Here is a 23,784-nt window from a genome sequence, read left to right as displayed (position 1 = left end):
TTTTCTTTGGCACAACGGCACTATCCAACGAGATCTCGGACTTTCAGTTTCCCAAGGGTTTCAAGATGTCGGTCCTCAAATATTATGATGGGACCATCGACCCTGTTCAACATTTGGAAGGATTCAATGCCTTCATGGCTTACTGTAGCACATCCAACCCCATCATGTGCCGAGCGTTTCCAACAACCCTCCGGGGTGCGGCAAGGATATAGTTTAACAAACTCCAACCCAAGTCAATCCATGTCTTTCGTGAACTCAGTACAACATTCGCCACTACCTTTGTCGGTAGTCGCCGTCACAAGAGGACTTCTGGTAGTCTCACCACACTAACATAAAAATCAAATGAATCTTTATATGATTTTGTTTCCCGCTGCAACATCATGAAGTTGGAAATTGAGGGACTTGATCCAAAAGTTGCCAAAGCTGCCCTTGTCGTTGGAATCTCCGATGTAAATCTCAGCTTCTCCCTATGCAAAAAGCCACCGGATGACTTGAATGAGCTCTTAGTCTGATGCGAAAAGTTCATGAACGCCACAGAGATCAAGGATGCTAAAAGAGAAAATGCACGAAGATAATCCGACAGGAAAAGACCGAATCAGGAAGATCGTGAACGTGAAGATCACAAAGATTATCGAAAGAAGCAAAGAATTCCTGCAGATTAAAGAAGGAATAATCAACCCAATCGTCGAGACGATTGTGAACCAGCTAGGAGTTATATGGAGGATGATAGCAGGCAAGCTCGGTCCACAAGTAAATTTGCATAAATATTATCAATAAGTTTTGTTTACTCTTTTGTTACTTGGAAATATAATTCTCTTTCTTTTATGAAATTTATAATTTATTTCAAAACTGATAAATCCACTCCACAAAGCTAGTTAGTTCGGCACAAATTTTCTACGAAATACACCATTATGCTCTCCATGCCACGGCAATGAAGTTGGGCATTACATACCGAGCATTCCATTTTGCTCTCCATGCCACGGTAATGAAGCCGGGCATTACATTCTGAGCATTATAGTCCTCGGACGATTATGCTCTCCATGTCATGGCAATGAAGCTGGGCATTCCATACCGAGCATTCTATTTTGCTCTCCATGCCATGGCAATGAAGCCGGGCATTACGTGCTGAGCATTATAGTCCTCGGACGATTATGCTCTCCATGTCATGACAATGAAGCTGGGCATTCCATACCGAGCATTCCATTTTGCTCTCCATGCCATGGCAATGAAGCCGGGCATTACGTGTCGAGCATTATAGTCCTCAGACGATTATGCTCTCCATGTCACGGCAATAAAGCTGGGCATTCCATTTTGCTCTCCATGCCACGACAATGAAGTCAGGCATTACGTGTTGAGCATTATAGTCCTCGGACGATTATGCTCTCCATGTCATGGCAATGAAGCTGGGCATTCCATACCGAGCATTCCATTTTGCTCTCCATGCCACGGCAATGAAGCTGGGCATTATATGCTGAGCATTATAGTCCTCGGGCTCTCCATGCCATGGAAATGAAGCCGGGTATTACGTGTCGAGCATTATAGTCCTCAGACGATTATGCTCTCTATGTCACGGCAATGAAGCTGGGCATTCCATACCTAGCATTCCATTTTGCTCTCCATGCCACGACAATGAAGTCAGGCATTACGTGTTGAGCATTATAGTCCTCGGACGATTATGCTCTCCATGTCACGGCAATGAAGCTGGGCATTCCATACCGAGCATTCCATTTTGCTCTCTATGCCACGGTAATGAAGCCGATCATTGCGGAGCATTATAGTCCTCGGACGATTATGCTCTCCATGTCACGGCAATGAAGCTGGGCATTCCATTTTGCTCTCCATGCCACAGTAATGAAGCCGGCATTACATGTCGAGCATTATAATCCTCGGACGATTATACTCTCTATGCCACAACAATGAAGTCGAGCATTACTAATCGAGTAACCAAATGCACGATCCATCTTTTTGTTCGGGACACTTCGGCATCAACATCGAGCATTCTCTATTGAAAAATACAATGTTCGGATCACATTATTTCTGCTCGACAAGTCGCGTTGCGATGTATATACCGACTATTATACACCAAACAGAACAAATGAATGGACTACACGAGCATTGTATACCGGGCTAAATAGTGCTCGGGTAACCGGGCATGATATGCGCATTTATTTAAGTGCTCGGATACACCGAGCATTACGTGCTGAGAAGCCAAATGCTCTGGTAACCTGGTGCTTGGTAAACCAAGCATTCCATCTATTTGACATTACATGCATTTATTCTTTTTGGCATTACATGCATTTATTTATTTGAATAATATGGACGTTCCATCTATTTGACATTACATTGCATTTATTTCTTTTAAATATTATGTCATTTCTTTTTCAATCTTAAATATTATACGCTTAAATGTTTAAACATCTGTATGTATTTATCTTGTCATACATTATTTTATCTTACTCCCTTACCCTTATTATAATAAGTCAAGGGAGTGGGGGCATCTGATATGCATAAAAATATACCCATACAGGTGGCAGTACAATGGAAAGGTCTTCGATGACCATGTGGGTCCCCTATCATTCATACACCCTAAATATCATGTCTTCTACGTTCTTCCTGGATGACTCAATATGACCGACTTAACCCAGTCAATCATAACAGCTCACCATCCACTCAGTCGGATCGTAATACAAATTGACTCGAACTATATAAGGATCACGTTACAGAGGTAGGCAGACACATGATTACTCTTACCGTCTCTCTCTCTCTCTCTCATATTTATAGTTGCCCGGTTCTAACTTAATCATCGGAGTTACCATGAGTTAACCTCGGGGTTATCCGATCATTCTCCATCTTTCTTACAGGTCGTCCACCTCAGCCTGGTCAGAATATAGCGGCGACACTCTATATTGCACCAGTCTCGTACTCTATCTCTCTTCCAAAAAAATTAGGTAACCAATAAAGATGTTAGTGCTTCACCAGTCTCTTTTTTTCCCTCCTACATTCAATTAAATCGTCCCTTTCTTTGTTTTCAAAATTGATTGAGACACATTTGTTCCCTTAAATATAGATTAGAATCGTTTCTACAATCCTACTTGTACACAAATTTATGAGCATTTAACGGATGGCCAGATTTCACCCCTCTCTCTCTCTCTGCCAAAAAAACAAGGTAACCAATAAGGATGTTGGGGTCTCAGCCATCTTAATTTCTCTATATTGCATCACCAATCTCTTGGAGAAGAACATTGAAAATCAAATTAAGAAGCCATCATTCAATGGTGCTTTAGTAACAACAACAGAGGATAAAAAGACTAATAGACCCTTTCAATGGATGAATTATCCAAAAGAAAAATAAATGCAAATCATCTTCTAGAGATTTTGAGCATCAGGTAAATTAATGGTCTATAGCTGTTCATTATTTAAAGTAATCCTTCTTCTATCTATCCCTTGCATTAACCGTACATCATGGATGCACTTAAGATGTTTTTAGCTTAGGGTTAGTATGTAAGAGATAGATAGGCTCCAAATAAATAAACTAAAAGAAAAGCAAAAGCACCTAATATATATAACTCTTTAACATATGAAGTCAAATTACCTGACCACTTGGTAAAATACCCTATTAATTAACAACAGTAAAATTAATGAGAACATCAAGTAAGTTCCATAGATCCAATTAATTGACGTCAAAGAGTAATTCCAACTTAAGATTTTTATTTTCTTTCCCATTAAAAAAAAATCTTTGCAGCCATATCTTCTTCTAGGAATCTTTTTCAGTCATTTTGAGACTGTCCGGGTCATTTTAATAAATAAATGTATGGCATGATCTCAACCCCCATTGTCAATGAATACATGGTATAAATGTTAGAACAAGCAAGGGTTTTGTCAAACCCGAATCCGTCCCCATACAGATTACTAGAGCACGATTGAATCACAAAGAGCAGGGAAAGGAAAGTGTACCTTGCACCCACGTGTGCTGATGAAGAACAGATAAGAACGCATCCAAAAGCAGCAACGATCTATCAGAGAGTGAATGCAAGTCCTCGAATAATCTCAGACATCCGCGAAGGGGATCTTCTACAGTCTCCTAGACTCTCCCACAGCTCCCTTTCTTGAGGAGAAAAGAGAAAAGAGAATAGTGACTGCAGGGACCCCTCATCATTAGTATTTATAATACTCCCCAAATCCTAACCCACTTCCACAATGGGCCAGACCGGTCCGATCCATCTCAATAAATAGTAGCAAGCCACATTAGCCCTTGTATTTCTTGATCCTCATCAATGATCGACCCGATAATTAATTAAGCCCACACTCGTCACAGTTTGGGAAATTTCTAACAATCTCCCACTTGGGCTAGATTAATTATAAGGTCATCATTATCAGATGTGGCCATAGAATCTCAATACAATAATAATGCTACTAAACCTTGATCCAGTTAGCAAATATATCGATTTCGAGCAACAACAGAAAATACACCTCAACATATGGCATATCACTTTCTGTTAGCTACAAACAAAGATTTATTTACTAACATGAACCACCTTGAGATAATTTTGTACAATGAATGTCATACACGTCTGTGATCACATAAATATCATCATCATTCCTTGTGGGTCCTCGAACGTATCATGAGCATCGTACGACTCATGGATTACCTTTGAACATTGTCATATTCTTTGGTAATCGAACGACTTGGTTTATCACCAATCGAACATCCATGCCTAGAAATAGCCAAATGACTTGGCTCATAGCCAATTAAACATCCTTGGATCAAAAGGCCTTCAACACATCAATCATATGCATGTATGCAAATGCTATTCATCACACCAAGCGAAAGCATCATAATCAAAACGAACCACATATATCTTTAAGTCCTCCCACTCAACAAGCATATCAATAAAATAAGAAGAACTCTCAATCCACAAACAGATCATGTAAAGAAGTACTCCCACTGATCAAGAGAATCGAACAAACTAAAATGATAAAGTTTGGAAGTAAAATTCAAACCACAAATTCTACATAAAGTAATCAAAATCATCAAACTACTCGAACTGATTACTTATTTTGTTCTCAGTTAAGTTATCATTCCCAATATCTTTCTTTTGCATAATTAGATATCAATTCCTTCAAGGGTATAATCGTAGTTTGTTAAGTGCATCAATTTCTTCAATATGTTCTTCATGATTTTTATTCGCTCATTCATTCATTTCATTATTCCTTATTTTATTTCAGTGTTTGGCTTTAACATTTCATATTATTCATACATCTTCAATCCATGCCACCGAAGTAGCTTCCGTCAAATGGCTCAAGGCCGGTTATACCCCATAGGTTTACAAACTGATTTTAACACAATCTTTCATTATTACAATTCTTATTGATAGATTATTTCGTTCATGGTTCATTATGCACATTAATTAACCGTCAGTTACCATAATTATTCACTTATTATTTCATCTACCATAATAAGTTATCATTCGTCAACAACTTAACGTTTCCATCAACATACATAGAAACACAACATCAAAATATTAAAGGTTTCTATATCGCATAAATCAACATGTTCTTTACCCATCACATATTCATTCATCATTCAAACATGCATCAACATATCATCATAGAATCAGTGGTTCTATACATTTATCATCAACACACCAAATACATGTAGCATACAATCAAGATGATAAATATCAATCAATAATACTTCTTCACAATATTGCATTCTTGTGCTTTCGGGTCAAAATGCTACGTCTTTATCGTATCGCAAGTACCACGAGATAGCAACAACTTTCGAAAATCTCCCTCCACCTTTGGGTGATAGAGAAACCCCTAGGTTATGCATCTCAATTTCATAATTTATCGCACTGCAAATACCGCGAGATTTCGATGACTTTCAAAAATTTTTCTCCACCTTTGGGCGGTAAGAAAACCCCTAGGCACGCATCCCAAATTCTTTGAGTACACTTTCTTTGGATGGACACACTGCCCTTCCGTGAAGAGATCAGTAGTTTTCAGAGATCCCAGCACCTTTGGGCAATTGGAACCCTTAAACCACTATCCCTCCCAATCCATGTGCATATCACATTGTCAAAACTTTGGCAACATCGCCTTTGGGCTAATGTCACCTATTCTGCTGCCTTGACAGAACCATAAAAGGATTCAATGGGCCACTTTGGAGCATCACCATTTTACCCTCTCATAATTCTTCAACCTGATATGCAGCAATATATGTGGAAGTAAACACATTGATCGTCTATAATGTGTTGTGACATGCACATTCATCGTCCAAGTGGCAGTGGTCAACCCAAAATAGTCCAAATATGCTCAAAGTAGCATAATCATCTAAAACAGGTCCTTGAAACTATTAAACGTCCCAAAACCAGGTATCAGTAGGTAAGTCTTGAAATTATAAATGAAACAAGACCACCCAGAACCCAATCAGATGCTCCACTCGCCCATACGTCACTTGAAGGTGACACAATCGTCATTGACAGGTCCCATAAATTTAACATAAATATTCGAACAGAATACCAAAAAACGTCGGCCTTGAAAAATACAAGCAAAATGGGGCATCCCAGAACAGAATCCAATAAAAAACAGCGTTCCAAAATAGGAAAAACAGCTTCTGGAACAATAAAACGTTCTAAAACAGTTGATTCTGTTTCCAAAACAACTAGAAAATGTAAAAACCATCAAAACATAGTCTATGTTTATCCAAAGTATGCTGAATTGTATATCAAAACGAAGAGCACGAAAAAACAAACACAAAAAAAAAGACCGTGTCTCAAAATTTATCCAAACGAACCGACACGGTCCATTTGAAGTTTTCTGGTCTTTTCCCTTCTTTTTTTTTTTTTTGTTTTAAAGACGAACCGAACCGGTTTCAATCAAATCAAACCGGACCAAACCCAATCCACCTGAACCAGATCGTCGGTCCACCCAATTGGGTCACCGCGTCAAAAAAATGGGTCAGCCATCGGGTCTCAGGTAGGGTCAACGTTGACCGGGTCAAGAATCTTTTATCGAGTCTGGGTCAAGTCTGACCCGGGTTGGGTCCAGGGCAGTTCGGGTTAAACGTGACCCGCAAGCATCAGGGCTGACGTCACAATGGCGTCAGCATCACTATGATTTTTTTTTTTCTGTAACGGCCGTCGGCGGGTGGATTTCACTCGTGGCTTCGGCTGGTGCGCGCCGGCGATGGCGATCCACACACCACCGAGATCATCTCTCCGAGCCCTTCGCACCCATATAAAAATATTCGACTTTCGTCGGTGAAAAAATCCGATAGCGACAAAAACGTACGATTTTGCCAAAATCGGGTCAAAAATCCCTATTTCCGCCGTCAAAACCTCGATCCATGTTCTTAATCAATCGATCCTAGGTTTGTATGGTCGGCTTTGATACCACTTGTTAGAACAAGCAAGGGTTTTGTCAAACCCAAATCCGTCCCCATACAGATTACTAGAACACGATTGAATCACAAAGAGCAGGGAAAGGAAAGTGTACCTTGCACCCAAGAGTGCTGATGAAGAACAGTTAAGAACGCATCCAAAAGCAGCAACGATCTGTCAGAGAGTGAATGGAAGTCCTCGAATAATCTCGGACATCCACAATGGGGATCTTCTACAGTCTCCTAGACTCTCCCACACCTCCCTTTCTTGTGGAGAAAAGAGAAAAGAGAATAGTGACTGCAAGGACCCCTCATCATTAGTATTTATAATACTCCCCAAACCCTAACCCACTTCCACAATGGGCCAGGCCGATCCGGTCCATCTCAATAAATAGTAGCAAGCCACGTCAGCCCTTGTATTTCTTGATCCCCATCAATGATCGACCCGATAATTAATTAAGCCCACACTCGTTGCAATTTGGGAAATTCCTAACAATAAATTCGTAAGGAATCATGATGTCCCATCGCCAGGGGATCACGTAAACCTTTGGGCCCACCTGCAAGGCAAAAAACCAGCTCCCGTAGAGGTCGCAGAAAATCAATATATAGCCTTCTAGGCTCTGTATTCAAGGTTCTATTCTTCTTTATTGTGTCTCCCAGGAAGATGTTCAATTCACGGGTGATACTGGTTATTTCTTGCTTAGTCTATTTCCCCAAGTCCCTCTAATAGGGGGTGGATCCGACGATCTGTATCGATTTTGCAACTGTCCAATCCTGGAACGTTTTCACGGATCGGTTTATGGTATCAAGTGGAATCACCAGGATCACCCGTGCAGCCTATCTCTTAAAGTGCATTAAATTATAGCATTAAACTTTTGAGTTCTGACATGATTGTCAGACGTCTCACATCAATTTCAATCACTCATTCAAGCTTTCAAAAGTCCTGATGAAGTGACCCTTGGCCAATGAGGCAATGACACTTGTATAAATAGGTATTTTTTTTATATTTTTTAAGGAAAACTTTGAAGCATTTTCTTATTTTTCCCCTAGTTTTCTTTCAAAATCAAATACATGGTTTGAGGTATTGGTATCGTATTTGCAAAGTGATTGATCCCGATACCATGTCGATATCATATCAGTGACACGATATAGACAAGAGATAAAATGTTTAAAAAAAGAAACCCATTTTTAAAGGAGAATCATGGGCAAATTTGTCTCATACGACCAATCCTTGCCAATACCAATCTGATACCCTACCAGTTTCCAAGTTGACCGATATCTGTTCCAATACCGTGCACTACAACCATGATCAAATAGCAAACATAGAACAAGGTAGTTAAACATTTGGCAGGCATTTTTGTGATTTTGTTGATCCTTCCCTCCCCTACTCTTAATCTCCCAAGATATGGGTTTAATTATCAAAAAATTCTTAAAGGTAGTATCATTTTGCATAATTCTTCACATCCTATCTATCGAACAAGGTGGTTGAATGACTAAAATTTACGGATTTTTCTCCTCTTCAATCGGTTTTTCCAAAAGGTTAAAACTGAAAATTACAAGTAATTTCCATGATAAATATCGAATTTTATGATGTTAATTGCACAAAATATAAAATTCAATGTGGTATATTACTATTAAATATTAATACATGTATCAAATGATTGTTTGCACTTATCATACAAAAGTAATTGATTTTATAGTTTTTTAAGGTAAATATTATTATTTTTTAGGATAATTTACACATACCACCCCTGAGGTTTGACAAAAGGATGATTTTACCCCCTAGTTTTGGAAAATTCTGCATACCCCCCTGAGGTTTACAAACGGTAACACATAAACACATTCCGTCAATTTATGACTAACACTGTTAAAATCAAAAGGTAAAGTGACAAAAATACCCCTTCAAGAAAAAAAAAAAAAAAAAAAAAACCCTACAACTCATCTTCCCCAAATCGATTGGGGAAGATGAGTTAGAGGTATCCCATCGATTGCTCCATCCATGGCTTCTAATGGAACATCTCCGGTGAGCTTCCAGTGTTAATTTGGATTAACAAAACTAGGGTGAGCTTCCGGTGTTAATTTGGAATAACGAAACTAGGGTTTTCTTGGCTTATGGAGCTGCTGTTCAAGCTGCTATTTTGAGTGGTGAGGGAAACGAGAAAGTGCAGGACCTTCTTCTCTTGGATGTTACACCTCTCTCCCTTGGTTTGGAAACCGCAGGAGGGGTCATGACTGTCTTGATTTCAAGGAACACTACTATCCCTACCAAGAAGGGGCAGGTGTTCTCCACGTACTCCGACAACCAACCCGGTGTGTTGATTCAGGTCTATGAGGGTGAGAGAACCAGAACCAAGGACAACAATCTGCTTGGAAAGTTCGAGCTATCTGGCATCCCACCGGCCCCTAGGGGTGTTCCCCAAATTACAGTGTGCTTCGATATGGACGCGAATGGTATTCTGAACGTCTCTGCAGAAGACAAAACCACCGGACAGAAGAACAAGATTACCATCACAAATGACAAGGGCAGGTTGTTGAAGGAGGAGATTGAGAAGATGGTCCAGGAAGCAGAGAAGTACAAGTCTGAGGATGAGGAGCACAAGAAGAAGGTTGAATCAAAGAATGCTTTGGAGAACTATGCTTACAACATGAGGAACACAGTGAAAGATGAGAAGATTGGTGCCAAGCTATCTGCAGCCGAAAAGAAGAAGATTGAAGATGCAATTGAGCAGGCCATCCAGTGGCTGGACGCGAATCAGCTAGCGGAAGCAGATGAGTTCGACGACAAAATGAAGGAGCTGGAAAGCATCTGCAACCCCATAATCGCCAAGATGTACCAGGGTGTTGGTCCAGACACAGATGGTGCCATGATGACGATGGTCCTTCAGTCAGAGCGGTGCTGGCCCGAAAATCGAGGAGGTTGATTAAACGGTTCATGGTTAATTGGTTACTCCGGAGGGTGAAAGATGATCCATTAGAAGCCATGGATGGAGCAATCGATGGGGAATACCTGTAAGTCTTTAACTCATCTTCCCCAATTGAGTTGCAGGTTTTTTTTTTTTTGTTTTTTCTTGAAGGGGCATTTTTGTCATTTTACCTTTTGATTTTAAGAGTGTTAGTCATAAACTGACGGAATGGGTTTACTTGTTACCGTTTATAAACCTTAGGGGGGTACGCAGAATTTTCCAAAACTGGGGGGTAAAATCATCCTTTCGTCAAACCTCAGGGGTGATATGTGTAAAGTATCCTATTTTTTATTTATGGGATTTTTTGGAATTTCTTGTAATTTTTTTTATTCATTTTTTGGGCCGATACCGAACCGATACCTAGTCCAATACCAAAAAGGTATGCTGACTCAGCATTTTGGCTGATACCAATCCGATACGGACAATACCGATCCGATGCCGTATTGGTTTCTAGGTTGGCCGATACCCAATCCAATACCATGCACTAAAACCATGGGTCCACCCGAATCGTTATCCTCTCCTGTCCGTTGCCCGAACATGACCGTGTTATCCCCACACATGGGGGTGTGAAATGACGACCTAACCCCCTGCCTGAACATACTACCCGGGTGAGATTAAGTCGTCATTTCGTGCCCCTATGTGAAGGGACAGCACGGTCTTGTCCGCTGCCCGAACAAAAAAGGAAAAAAATTTGGATCCACCCCCTATTAGAGGGACTTGAGGAAATAGACTAAGCAAGAAATGGAGCAGATAATTTTCCCAATCTTACTAACCCTAAAATATATGTTGGCTCCAACAAAAGGTCAAAAATTCAAAAGACAACGAGATGAAGAAACAAGAAAAAAATACAAAGAGCATTGTTTCATGAGGAGGACATGAGCCTGGCTCAGATTCTGACCTTTCGTTTTTTGTTTCCATCTTTTGATGCTCTCAATGGCCCTAGGTGGCAGAAGACGCGCTTTTGCCGCTGCACACAAAAGTCATTAACCCATCAAAATCAATCTAAAAAACGTAGAAAAATCAGAAAGTAAGGGTAAAGGGCCTTTATTAGCTCCATTTACTGGGCAAGTCTATTTTCCCAAGTTCCTCTAATAAAAGTGCAGAAATGACCACCTGAAATGACCACCTATCCATGCCAAACATATTGTTTGGATGGGATCCACTCCCTCTATTAGAGGAACTTGGAGAAATATAGCGGCCAGGAAATGGAGTAAATAAAAATACATAAACTTAATGCTTGGTTTTTTTTTTTTTTAAATAAACTTTAGGATAAAGTATTCCTCCACCTAGAGGACCGTAGGGGTGCCAAATACCAACCGGTCTCGATCGGACTTAACCAGGCTTAACCAAGCTTGAAGCTTGCATTGTGACCGCCCGTTTAGATAATTGGGCCGGGTCTGATCTAGCTTCGGCGTATTATCGGGTACTAGAATTGGGCCTTAATCAGGCTATGGGCCTGTTTAAATCTAAACGGGTTTTAAACAGTGCAGCCCTAAAAAAAATATTGAAAAATCAGAAAAAAAAAAAAAAAAGAAGACTAATATACATTATCTGATGCACCATAGAAAAAATTATTGGATCATCAGCATATTTACAACATTGGGTATATGGGGATTGTTCAATTGGTCCAAGTGGGTTGGGGAATCATACATACACTTTGAAACCAAATTGAGCCCAAGACAATACATTTTAAAATTGGGTTCAATTTTGAACCTAATTGAGCTGGGGCCCGGGCTTGAGGATCATCGGGTGGGCACCATATAATGACCATTGACCATAGATGATATGAGTTCGGCCGTGAGTTTGTCTCTTTGCCTACATTTACGGGATGGTATGGGCGAAGAAGGAAGAAAATATTGCTAGGTGGTGGAGATATGGACATAGTGAAGGTGGGCCATGAGGTTGATGAAGGTCTAGCCGCCCATAAACGGTCAAAATTCATTCATGCATTGTTGGAAATAAACAAAAAATGGAAATATGGATGGAAGGGGAGGGGAAGATTACAAGTTAAAGGGCCGGGCTATAACTGGACGGGCTAAGTCGGGTCTGGAATCGGTATGTCCGGTCGGGCATCTTACGGGCTAGGATCCCACACTGGGACCGCCTGATTGCTAAACATGTCGGGTTGGGCCGGGCTTTAACCGGGCGGGCTTGGTCAGGCTTGCCGGGCTGGGCCTGGAATTGACACCCCTAGGAGACGGTTCATCCAACATTCTAGGGTTCACAAACCCCTCTTAGGGTTTTTAGTATGTTTCAGAATATCCTCCCGATACTCATTCCTGCCCTCTCCCGCCCCTTTGTGAATGGGATCCCATTCACCATGGGTGGAGGGAAACTCAATTCTAAACTGTATTAATGGAATCCTCTTAGATACAACATAAGAGAGTTATCAAAATAAAGGGCATTACATAAAAAGTGCGGGGGCAAAGAGAACCAAGAGGAGTCCTGTTGCACCGTAGTGCCATGAGCTGCTAACAGATCAGCGACAAAGTTACCTTCACGGAGAGTAGGGCTGTAAGTTTGGCCCTGTCGGCCCGAACTCGCCCTGGCCCTCCCCGAGCCTGAACATGGCCTGGGCTAAAGATTTCTGGCCTTGATGGAGGGTTAGGGGCAGAAATTCCGGGCCCTGAGTTAGGGTCCGGCCGGGTTAGGGTTGAGATCTCAGGCTCAGCCCGACCCCGATTTTGGCCTTGATTTTGGCCTTAATCTTGACCCTGATTTGGCCCTGATTATATATAATGATAATATGATATTATATTATATAGGAAATTATTAATGTAACAACTAACAACTAACAAGGGTATGTTATTTATCAAAACATAACATGACACCAAGTCATCAACTACTATCTTAGTATTGATCAAATTTTGTTGGACATTAGAACAAGTTTAGAGGACATTAAATAAGGCAAAAGGGCTATTTTTCTGAGCTTTCTCAAGTAAGGATTTTGAGGGACCAATTTTAGTTATCAGAAGTAGCAGCTCTTCAGGTTTGGGGAGTAAAATAATGTGTAGCTGGTGTGTACAATTTATGTACCTTATTTGTTTATTGTGTTAGTATTCTAATATGTGTTCTATGGTTCACTGAAGCATCATTTCTGGGTTGTACTCTGTGAAGAAAATTCTTTATTATCAAAAAATTGAAGTTATGATACATGTGATCAAGAAATATAATTATTTAAAATGGGGCCTAACCATTGTACCAAGGAAAAATCCATCCCTTTATTGTGTTGCTATATAAAAATTCAACTATTTTAATTTGCTTATTGCAGTAGGGCTAGGGTCAGGGTTTTATTGCAAGAAAATCCTCTGCTGTGGCTTCTGTTGTGCCATCGGATGTGCACTGCCGCCCCACCAGTACTGCAGAGGATCCTGGTCCGGTTTTATTCTCTTTTAGAACTCTGACAGTCAAGAAAGGATTCACGCAAAGTGGCATGGCATCACCGTCTTGTTAGACTAAATTTTAATTGTCTTTAATGACCTTTTCTATGAGACACGTGGCACACATATAGCGGTCAGATGCCAACGTTATCTATGATATGGCTCCTGCAACTTGAATCAAAAAATTAGGAAGAGCCGAGAAGGATGGGATCATTGTCAACCTTGAGGAGTACAACTTGTGCCAAGACATATGTACGGTTATTGTTTGGTGTGATAGGGTCATCTCTATCCTTTTTCCTTGTGTCACTTGCTTGGTTTTCTTTTCTTTTTTTTTCGGGTGCTACCTGGCTGGTTGGTTTGGTTGGTCATCAAGGTTTTGGAAGACTAAGAGGATCCTCTCTCTCTCTCTCTCTCGCAGTCTTTCATTCATCCATCAAGTAAGCATTTAGTGCAGAGGAACAACTAATTCCCTCCCCTAAGCTCTATCAACTTAAGGTTCTTATGTGCCTTTTAGTGCAGAGGCAAATTCAAGATTATATTTGCTTACATATCTCACAAGAACAGTATCTTTTTAATACATATTCTCTCTTTCTTTTCACTTTCTATGAGTAGTACTTCTGTTTTCTGTATGTGGAAGATCATTAAAACAAACAGTCTACAACTATGGTCTTAATTGATTTGTATTGATCTACAAACTGAGGGAAGAGACCATGGTAGCACTACTACCATTCAATATACTTACAAAGTGAAAAGTTACAACTAAGAAAGGCTGAGCTCTTTCAGCTCTTAAATATTTCTCCATCTACTTCAAAATTATTATCATATTTAGGTGCTTTAGAGTCATCTTCCTCTGTCCATCCTATGAAAAACCAATCCCTAGAAATTAGATTTCCTCATCCATGTTTTGATCTTATTTTCTGCAATATGGATCAAAAGAAAATGGTAAATTTACTAAATTCAATCACTCCAAAAGATGTTCCTATTTTTCCAAGCTTTATTACCCTTCTTTTCTCCCAAGTTAGATAATCTTAATTGATGCACGTAACAAGTTCTATATGTGATTCACTTTTATCATCTTTGCTCAGATTGTCTTTAAGAGACTTGGAAAAGCAAAGTATTTAACCCTTACTTCAATGCAACATAATTAAGCTCATACCAAAGCTGGTTAATGAATGATCTAAATCACAGTTCAGACCATACAATAAACTTCTGTTCTTAATGATTATTGTTGAAATATAATATAATCTAAGAAATGTGATAGATGGAATTGTCAGAATCTTTGGGCTGACGATTATCCATCAATTTCAATATACAGGCCTCCCTGCAAAAGATGAAAGCTGCTGGTCACACCCTTACCATCTGTGCCCCGTGTAATGAATGCCGCACAATGGAGTGTTAGGTCCCACAATTTGATTCACACTAATGTTTAGTAGTTGTAAAGCATAAAAACCAGAAAAAAAAAATACAAGCTAACCATACCACAACTGAATTAATAAGGATGCACATAAGTTATCCCAAAGTGGCAAATATAAAGACCAGAAAATAAAATAGTGAAGTTCCACACTAGTATTTAGTAGTTATAAAGCATAAAGAGCAAAAAATAAAATACAAGCTAATCATATGCCTGAATTAATTCTTCACTATTTGTGTTTTCTCCAGAACACAGAAACAGAGTCCCCATTATGTTTGCTGCTATTAGTTAATGTGCATCTTTATTAATTATTTATAATCTCAAATAGAATTTCCAAGCCCAAGATAAAAATTAAAGCACCCAATTTATGTAACCTATCCGACTAATAACACTTACATTGATACAAAAAACAAAAAAACTGAAAAGCTCCCAACGATAGACATTAGAAAATAAGTACACACTTTTTTTTTTTTTTTTTTTTTTTGGGTGGAGTTGGGAGGGAATACTGGAAACCAGAGGATGATTGACACAATTCAAGTCCAATGCACATAACCAGTTATGGCTTAGAAAGCATAAGCAGTCTGTCCCTTAATAAGCAGTAAACTAGAGATCGCATTCCACACATTAAACAAAGACCTAATATCTGCTGAGTTCAGATGGATAATAGACTCTTTACCCATCAACAAGAACAGAGCTAGTAACCTTCACTTCCAAGTAAAGTAAGGAGGAAAGCCTGGTAGTCCCCTGAAGTTTCCTTGGCTACTGCATGATCAAGAGTTACAGTACTTCTCTTGTGATACATGTCCTTGATGTCCTTCAAGTCCTTCTCAGCACGTGTGACAATCACACGAGTGAGAGCATCTTCATCAGTCCCCACCTTATTTATGGCATTGCGTAAAACCTGAATTACATATCCCACAAGTCAATGAGAAATTGAAACAATTGGAATATTTAGTACAAATATGTAAGCTAAGATAATGTTGCTTCATGGTATGAAAACAAAGCCTCACCTTTGCAAAGTACTTTTGAGGAGCATAGATACATCGGGTAGCTACACGCAATGCCTCTAAGAATGCATCATCCGGATCCCCCACAATGCTCTACAAATGATAATAAAATATGCAATTTTATCAGATCAAATGTGCAATAATATTTATTTCTTGTAATCAGATAAAGATATACCTTGGTGATGGAAGTGCTCTGCTGGTCCTTGAAGCAGTTGAAAGTTGCAATGAGCTGTGCCCTGCTCCTTGTGCCCAGGATTCTAATGACCTCTTCATGACCAATGGATTTCCCTTGAATCATTTCATGAAGAATTTTGGCCTCTGAGGCTGCTAAGCGTGAATCTATCTCATTGCCATCATACTTATAAGTGCCCACAAGAGCAAACAAAAGCTGTAATACAAAACAATAAGGCAGAACAACATAAGTGACATTACATAGAAAATAAGAATCCTGTAAAGTAGGGAAAATCATCAACTAGGTCTAGGTGCATTGCCTTGCGTAAGTCGCCTTTGGTATGGGAAGCAACATCTTCTTCCAGGGAATGCTTGTATCGGGAATGGTATGCCCTTTTCACCTCCAAGAGTTCTTTAGGAGAGTGAACGCATGAAATTTCGACGATCACCCGGTAATTAGGTTTTGCATTCTTCAATGCCACATTAGCTAAAACTGCATCTCTATCAGCAGGATCCAATATCCAACGGTATATTGCTTTCTAATGTTCACAAAAAATTTAAATCATTTCATTGAAAAGAGATGTATTTCACTGAAGGAGAGAGAAAAAGCTGATTCCTCATTCATCTCAGATTATAGGATAGAAAGATCGAAAAGCAAACCTCAAAATCCCCAGAAAGCTCAGACTCAAGCTGCTTGATGAGATCCTCTTGATAAAGCTCCTCATAAGTTTTCCTGATTAGCTTCCTCTGAAAAGCATTTCTGTGCCCGAGCACTGAAATAATGGCTTTCTCATCCGTCCCCCATCCTTACAAAAATATCCACCAAGGCGATCTCTTGATATATGGAAGTTGAAAGTTAAAACAACAAATTATTGCTAATTCTTAAAACAAAGTACTCACAACCCATCATTGAAATCTTTTAATAACCCATTTCTTGCTCTGACAAAAAAGCTGTTTGATCAAAAAATTTGTAATGTGAACTATTAAGATGAAATTACAGATATAATCTGGAAAATGGAAGACCTGAATCATTCACACAGATTTAATAGATTTACAATGTGAGATAAAGACATGAATCCATGACTATAGAACGCAATAAACCCACAGATACGGATTAAATTAATGGAACCCATAAAATATATTAAAAGAGTAGTAGAAAACCTTTGCAAGCCTTCCTGATAATCTCTGCATCTTCAACAGGAGAAGGGTTGTTTTCAGGCACAATGAGAGTAGCCATTGTTGATTGCTGAGCTCTTCTTCTTGGAACCCTGCGTTTAAGTTTCGCTGTTCGAATGTGAAATACTGAAATGTGAGTGTTTAGGTGTGGGTGCTTGACTGCTTGCTCTTTATAGTTTTTAAATGTCGTATGGTTCTTGTGACTTTCTGTCTCGGTCGCATGACAACCGAGCGAATGGGGAAAACGCACATAAAACGTTTCGTAGATGGTAACGCCTCCTGACAGTTCTCCCTGTTTTTTACTTAGGACCGAGTTTGGGTAGGTGAACCACTGAATCCTACTTATTATTTCCCTATTTCTTTGTGTTTTTTCTTTGTTTTTTTTTGGGGGTGGGGCCGGGGAGGGGTTGATGTTTAAAAGTGGGTGAAGCGTACTCCACTCTAGTGGTGGAGAAAATTTTTCTCCTTAAAATCAGTGTTAGAATCTTAAAAAATGGTAAATTACACGTTAATGGAAGGATGAGTATTTTAAAAAATCAAGAGATGATTTGAGTTTCATTTGAAAACCAGGGAATGGCGTGTAATTTACCCTACAAAAAAGAGGAAGAGAATTCCCTTAAAGGCATTGTCGCCACTTGCGCTATCGGGGTAGGTTAATGACAACATATTTATAGGGATGTAAACAAATATTCAAAAATCCAAATTCGATTAACATCCATATTCGTATAGGGGTATTCATATCTGTATCCATTTATGAAGATCCAAAAAAAAATTCGAATAATCTTGAAAAATTTATTCAATCCGAATAAATATCCAACAAATAATAAAAAATTAAGAGCAAATTATATGTACCCCCTCGTGTTTGAGCCCATTACAAAATACATCCGTTGTTTCAACAATTACATCCGTATTCATGAAGGCTGACGGTTTTAATGAAGTGTTACTTTTAAAATTTAAAAGACATTTCTACTCTTATTATATCTTGAATTAAAATGATCAAATGGAAATAATATTTCTACCCTTTTTACATCCGCAAACCTAAAATCCCCAAATCATCTTCTTCTTTCTCCTCCTCTGCAACCCCACCCGCCCCCTTCTTCCCTGACTATCTCACCTCGTCCTCCACCGCCATCATAGGTAATCCAAGCACCGAAACCAAGCAAAAATTGTCTCTTTATTTGTTCTGCATCTTGTTGAACAAAGCAAGATCATCATCTTTCTCTCGGAGGTGTAAAATCTACTCTCAAGATTGCATCCACGCTTGTGATTTTTCTATTGAACCACGTAGAATTGGCAATGGACCAGACTGAGGGATTCACGAGGGACAGGGGTTTCAGGTTGTGCATGAGGGGGCAGTGGTGATTTCAAATAAGAGGAGTGCGAAGTTCATGGTAGGGGCTGCTTGTTCTAGGGTTGCGCAAAGCTAGGGTTTCAGGGTGTATCAGATTTGGGGGTTTGATTTTCGAAGGAGTGCGTGAGGGTGCCAGGGGTTGGGGTTGGGGTTGAATGAATAATTATCACCTCCAATTCGTGGGCACTTCCAATTCCTCTAATAGGGGGAGTGGACTCCACCTTTGGTAGTGTTTTCGGGCGGGAGGTAGGATGGTCATTTCTGCCCCCATGTGAGGAATTGGAGGAATTGGAGGGGGCAGCAAATTTGACGGGACAACGAGTCGGGATTGAATAGAGAGCAAAATGGGTTGATTTAGGAATCGTTATCCCCTCCAATACCTCCAAGGCTCCAATTCCTCACATTAGGGCAGAAATGACCACCCTATTCCCTGCTTGAAAACACTACCCAAGGTAGGGTCCACTCCTCCCTATTAGAAAAATTGAAGGAATTGGAAATGCCCGCAAATTGAAGGTAATAATTATTTGTTGTTTTAGATCTTGAGAATTCGAACAGTACGTTGCTTAACAACGTGAAGTTGTAGGTTTTGGTAACTTACTATTTAAGGGATGGGGACATCATGATCAGGATTGGAGAGTACACAAATTGAAGAGTTTGGCATTTCTAAAGTTGAATCCAATCTTATTTCTTAAAATTTGTCTGTTTTGACTCAAAAATTAAATTTAGTAGCAGAGGATTGTGGGGAACAGATGGCTGGGTTAATGGCAGGTGGTGGTGGTTTGATGGGGTGAGAGTGGTGTTTAGGGTTTCTCTGATCAGGAGAACGAAGGAAAGTGGAAGAGGAAGACCGGAAGACCGACTTTTGGTCCTTTATATGCAAGGGCATTTTAATCAAGGTTTGGGTTTTGTAACATATGGGTAAAATGGTCAATGTACATTATTGAAGGGTAATATGGCCATTTAAGAATGTTTAGCTTCAATTTAACAGACAATGATTACTTGTAAGCCCCCACAATAATTCAAGGGAGGTCCATGTAAATATTTAAACAACAGGAGGTGTTCTATTAATAGTTCTAACACTAGGGGAGGTGCATGTAATTTGCTCAAAAATTAAATATCTAATGATCTTTAGGGTTTTTGAAGATTTACGAAATTCTAAGGAATGAGGAAATGCAAATCATTAGACTGACAACGAAGAGACTTGGATTGAGAGTGAATCATATATGCCGAGGGGAGGAAGGTCTGGATTGCACAAGTCATAGATATAAACGGATAATCGAAAATCCGAATTCGATTCACATCCATAACCATTTAGGGATATCCGTATTTGATCATGGAATATCCTTTTGGTATAATATTCTTACTTAAGTGTATAACCTCTTACCATTACCCTCCCTCCCTAGCATAGATAGTATATTTTCACCCTAAGGGTTGGGTAAAGTGGGTAAAATTGACAACCCTAACCATGCACTTGACGTGAATTTAAATGTTGATGTAATTGTATAATTTTAAACTTAAAATTCATATTGATCAAAACATTATGGAAGTGTTAATGAATCTTTTGTGCTTTTATTTTTCAATTCATTGAAACTCACGCTATGTTTGGTATGCATTTTCAGAATATGTTATGGGTCTAGAATACATTCTGGAGAGACAAATGTAGTTTGGTACACACTCTCATTCTTAATTCTTATAATAGGATCAAGAACAGGCATTGTTGTGAAACATGCTAAAAGCCCATTCCGACAAAAATGCTGTTTTGCATATTTTTTTTAGGCCAAATGTTCTCTATACTGGGGGTGCAAGCTAGGCCCAAACACATGGGGGTGGGCAAAATGACCACCCTGCTCCCTGAATGGCAAGCTCATGTGTTTAGGCACAGGCTGCACTGCAGCACAGAAAACAGCAACCCTTTATAATAATCATTTTTTTAATGTCCATTGGTAAATTTTAATTGCAACACATTATAGTTTAAATTTATTTTTATCTAACACATAAACATAAATAGATGTGTTTGGCATGATTTATGATCCATATTTCTCATTAAAATAAATCAATATAAGCATAAATTCATAAACAGCTCGAGAGTTGTTTATGATTTATCACCATAAACTGCTAATGTTTGTTTATGTGGGTACTGTTAATGAACATGTGCATAATTGCTATTCAAGTGAGGGTAAATTGATAAAATTAACAAAAATTAGAACAAAGTCTCTCTTTTATCCCCCTCTCTCTCTAACCCCATCCGGCCCCCACCATAATACATTATATATTCTTCACTTAAGTTTATACCAAACCTATTTTTCATTATATAATCTATTATGTCTAATAATAAGCAAATGATTATTGTTTATAGACCATAACCTATTATCATAATTGATTATTCATAAATAGATATAAATATAAATATAAACTATACAAAAGAGTGTAAGTTGTAACATAGCTCATATGCATCTAATTGAATTAAGTAATTTGGCAACAACAACTTCTCTTTACCCTCTCTACCAGTTTTATCGTATCCCGCATGGATATCCTTGTTAACACTTACTTGATCTATTTATCATATTGTACAAGTGACAGAATTAAGCTTATTCTTACTCCGCAACTTAAATTGATGGCACAAGTATTTTTTTTTTTTTTAGGTTTTTTATAAATGCCCCTTTAAAAATACCCATTTGTCTAAATGCACTCCTACAATTTTTCTAATTGCAAACTCCCCACTACTTTCAAAACAATGTAGCACTTTGGTCCAGTTCATTAGTTTGGGAGGTTTAGACGTTAGTTTCACGGAATCTAATGACCAAAATACCCTTGTGACAAAACCCACCAAAATTAAAGAATAAAGTGACCAAATTGCCCTAATCTTCCCCAAATCGTTTAGGGTTTGAAATTGAAAATCAAACCCTAAACCATTTGGGGAAGATGAACCCTAAAATCAATGAATCTATCTTGGCTCTAGCTACTATAATCAATCTCATAAAGGGAGATGTTTCTCTTTCTCTGATCGAGGACAAGTTTGGAGTCTTGAGGGGGGATCGTCTTCAATCTTGGACGACCAGCAATGGCGGAAATCCAACACCTTTGAAGAAGAAAACTCCTATATGCTTCAACTGGTTCTGCCATCTCAAGGGAAAGTGGGTATCGACAAGGTCTCTTGAATACACACACCAACAACCCAACAGAAACTACAAAGGAGATAATGGACTGCTGAAACCAAGCAAGGGGTAGAACAGAGATCAGATTTGACCTCTAGTTGAATATTCCATCACAGGGGAAGATTTGGGACCAATACTCTAGAATTTGGGGTCACCCTAGGGATAGATATCACCACACCAAATTTGGGACAAAAAGGGCCAGGGATGAGAGAGATGGATCAAATCTCTGTCGGTTCAGTAATAGCAGAAAATACATAAAAGAAAGGAGCAGAAGAAATAACTGAATACCAGGAATAAAAAGGGAGAATAAGGAAAATCATATCAAAGAGGAGAAGGGGAAAGGGACATATTGGCCAGGTTTGTAACTCGCGACGCACAAGCACACGACAACAAACAACTCAAAACGTTCTCTAATCAAAATCTGTTTATCGCTTACCAAGCACACCCATATTTAAAGTTCTAAAACTAAGACTCCTAACTAGAATGTAAAACCCAAATTAATTCAAAGAAACATTGATTTTAGGGTTCATCTTTCCCTGGTTTAGGGTTTCAAACCTTAAACCATTTGGGGAAGATGAGGGCAACTTGGTCACTTTATTTTTTAATTTTGATGGGTTTTTATCACAAGGGTATTTTGATCATTAGATTTCCTGAAACTAACGTTTAACCTCCCAAACTAAGATCAAAGTGCTACACTGTTTTGAAAGTAAGGAAGATTTTACAATTAAAAAAATTGTAGGGCTATATTTGAACAAATAGGCATTTATAAAAAAGCCCTTAGAATGGCATCAGGTTGAAAAATATAATGATTACATATTTGGTGGGTAAGCAACAAAGTTTTTATACAAGGAATCTGGGATGGAATCGGTCATTGGCTATTCTGTTCCAATCACGAAATTGGGAACTGAATTGGTCATTAGCAGTTCCATCTGATTACGGACGGGGACAGAATCAATCATTGGCAGTTCTGATCCGATCTGGAGAAGAATCGGCACAAATCGGTGCTCGAGAACGCTAGAATTGATCCTCAAATCCAAAAACAGAAAATTTTAAGGGTTTTCATGCCTTGTCGGATCGGTGGAAATTAGGATCAATCATTGCCAATTCCAATCCAAATTGGCTAATTCACCGATCCGATTCCCATTTCTTAAAACCCTGAAACCCAATCGAGACTATATATGTTATACACAATAGTTCCACATCGGTCCCGTAAGGGTTTGGGTATGAGTATATATAATATTAGGTTCCCTCCCCTCGTAGACCGGTTATGAAGGTGAGTTCTTCCGATCGTAACATTGGTGCTTTCACTTACCTATCCTTGGCAGTTGACTACTTGGGCGGGGCTCCCAGGCTCATTTTGGATCTCTCTAGGCATCTTGTTTAAAGTCATCTCGGTAAGACTGTAAACTGTCATGCAACATTGATTCAAGCTCAGGCTGGGTTGTGCAAAAATCTCTCTTGAAGTTGATACAAACGTTCCTGTCAATAGTTGAGGCCTAAATTCCAACCCAAGCATAGCTGACAGAGAGCTTACAGGAATTGGAATCTCATCACATGTGTTAACAGAGCTCTCATAAAAAGAAATCTAAACAAATAAAGCTAAAGATGTAGCCCAACTGGCATTTTGGATCTCTCTATGCAGCTTAGTGTGTAAAGTCATCTTGTTAAGACTGTAAACTGTAATGTAACATTGATTCAAGCTCAGGCAGGGCTGTGCAAAAATCTCTATTGAAATTGATAGAAACGTTCCTGTGAATAGTTGAGGCCTAAATTCCAAACCAAGCATAGC

At 39.1% G+C, this 23,784-nt stretch overlaps 2 protein-coding genes and 1 pseudogene across 2 annotated transcripts in view; 1 reads left to right on the top strand and 2 right to left on the bottom strand.

The window, feature by feature from the left end:
* Nucleotides 1–23,784, bottom strand: part of LOC122641868 (nucleolar complex protein 2 homolog) — a 102,687-nt gene that overhangs the window by 9,960 nt on the left and 68,943 nt on the right. The gene's annotated exons all lie outside the window — the stretch shown is intronic.
* LOC122642157 lies at nt 562–10,308 on the top strand (annotated as a pseudogene).
* LOC122641869 (annexin-like protein RJ4) lies at nt 15,640–17,575 on the bottom strand. The gene is made up of 6 exons (XM_043835189.1): nt 17,475–17,575; nt 16,974–17,119; nt 16,634–16,852; nt 16,318–16,530; nt 16,146–16,235; nt 15,640–16,036 (listed from the first exon to the last, which is right to left on the bottom strand). Exons 1-6 carry the CDS (start codon nt 17,548–17,550, stop codon nt 15,830–15,832), a joined length of 951 nt encoding a protein of 316 aa, XP_043691124.1. The 5' UTR covers nt 17,551–17,575; the 3' UTR covers nt 15,640–15,829.

The sequence above is a fragment of the Telopea speciosissima genome, chromosome 10, assembly GCF_018873765.1.
Source record: "Telopea speciosissima isolate NSW1024214 ecotype Mountain lineage chromosome 10, Tspe_v1, whole genome shotgun sequence".
Taxonomy (NCBI): domain Eukaryota; kingdom Viridiplantae; phylum Streptophyta; class Magnoliopsida; order Proteales; family Proteaceae; genus Telopea; species Telopea speciosissima.
This window is presented reverse-complemented; position numbering and strand designations above follow the sequence as displayed.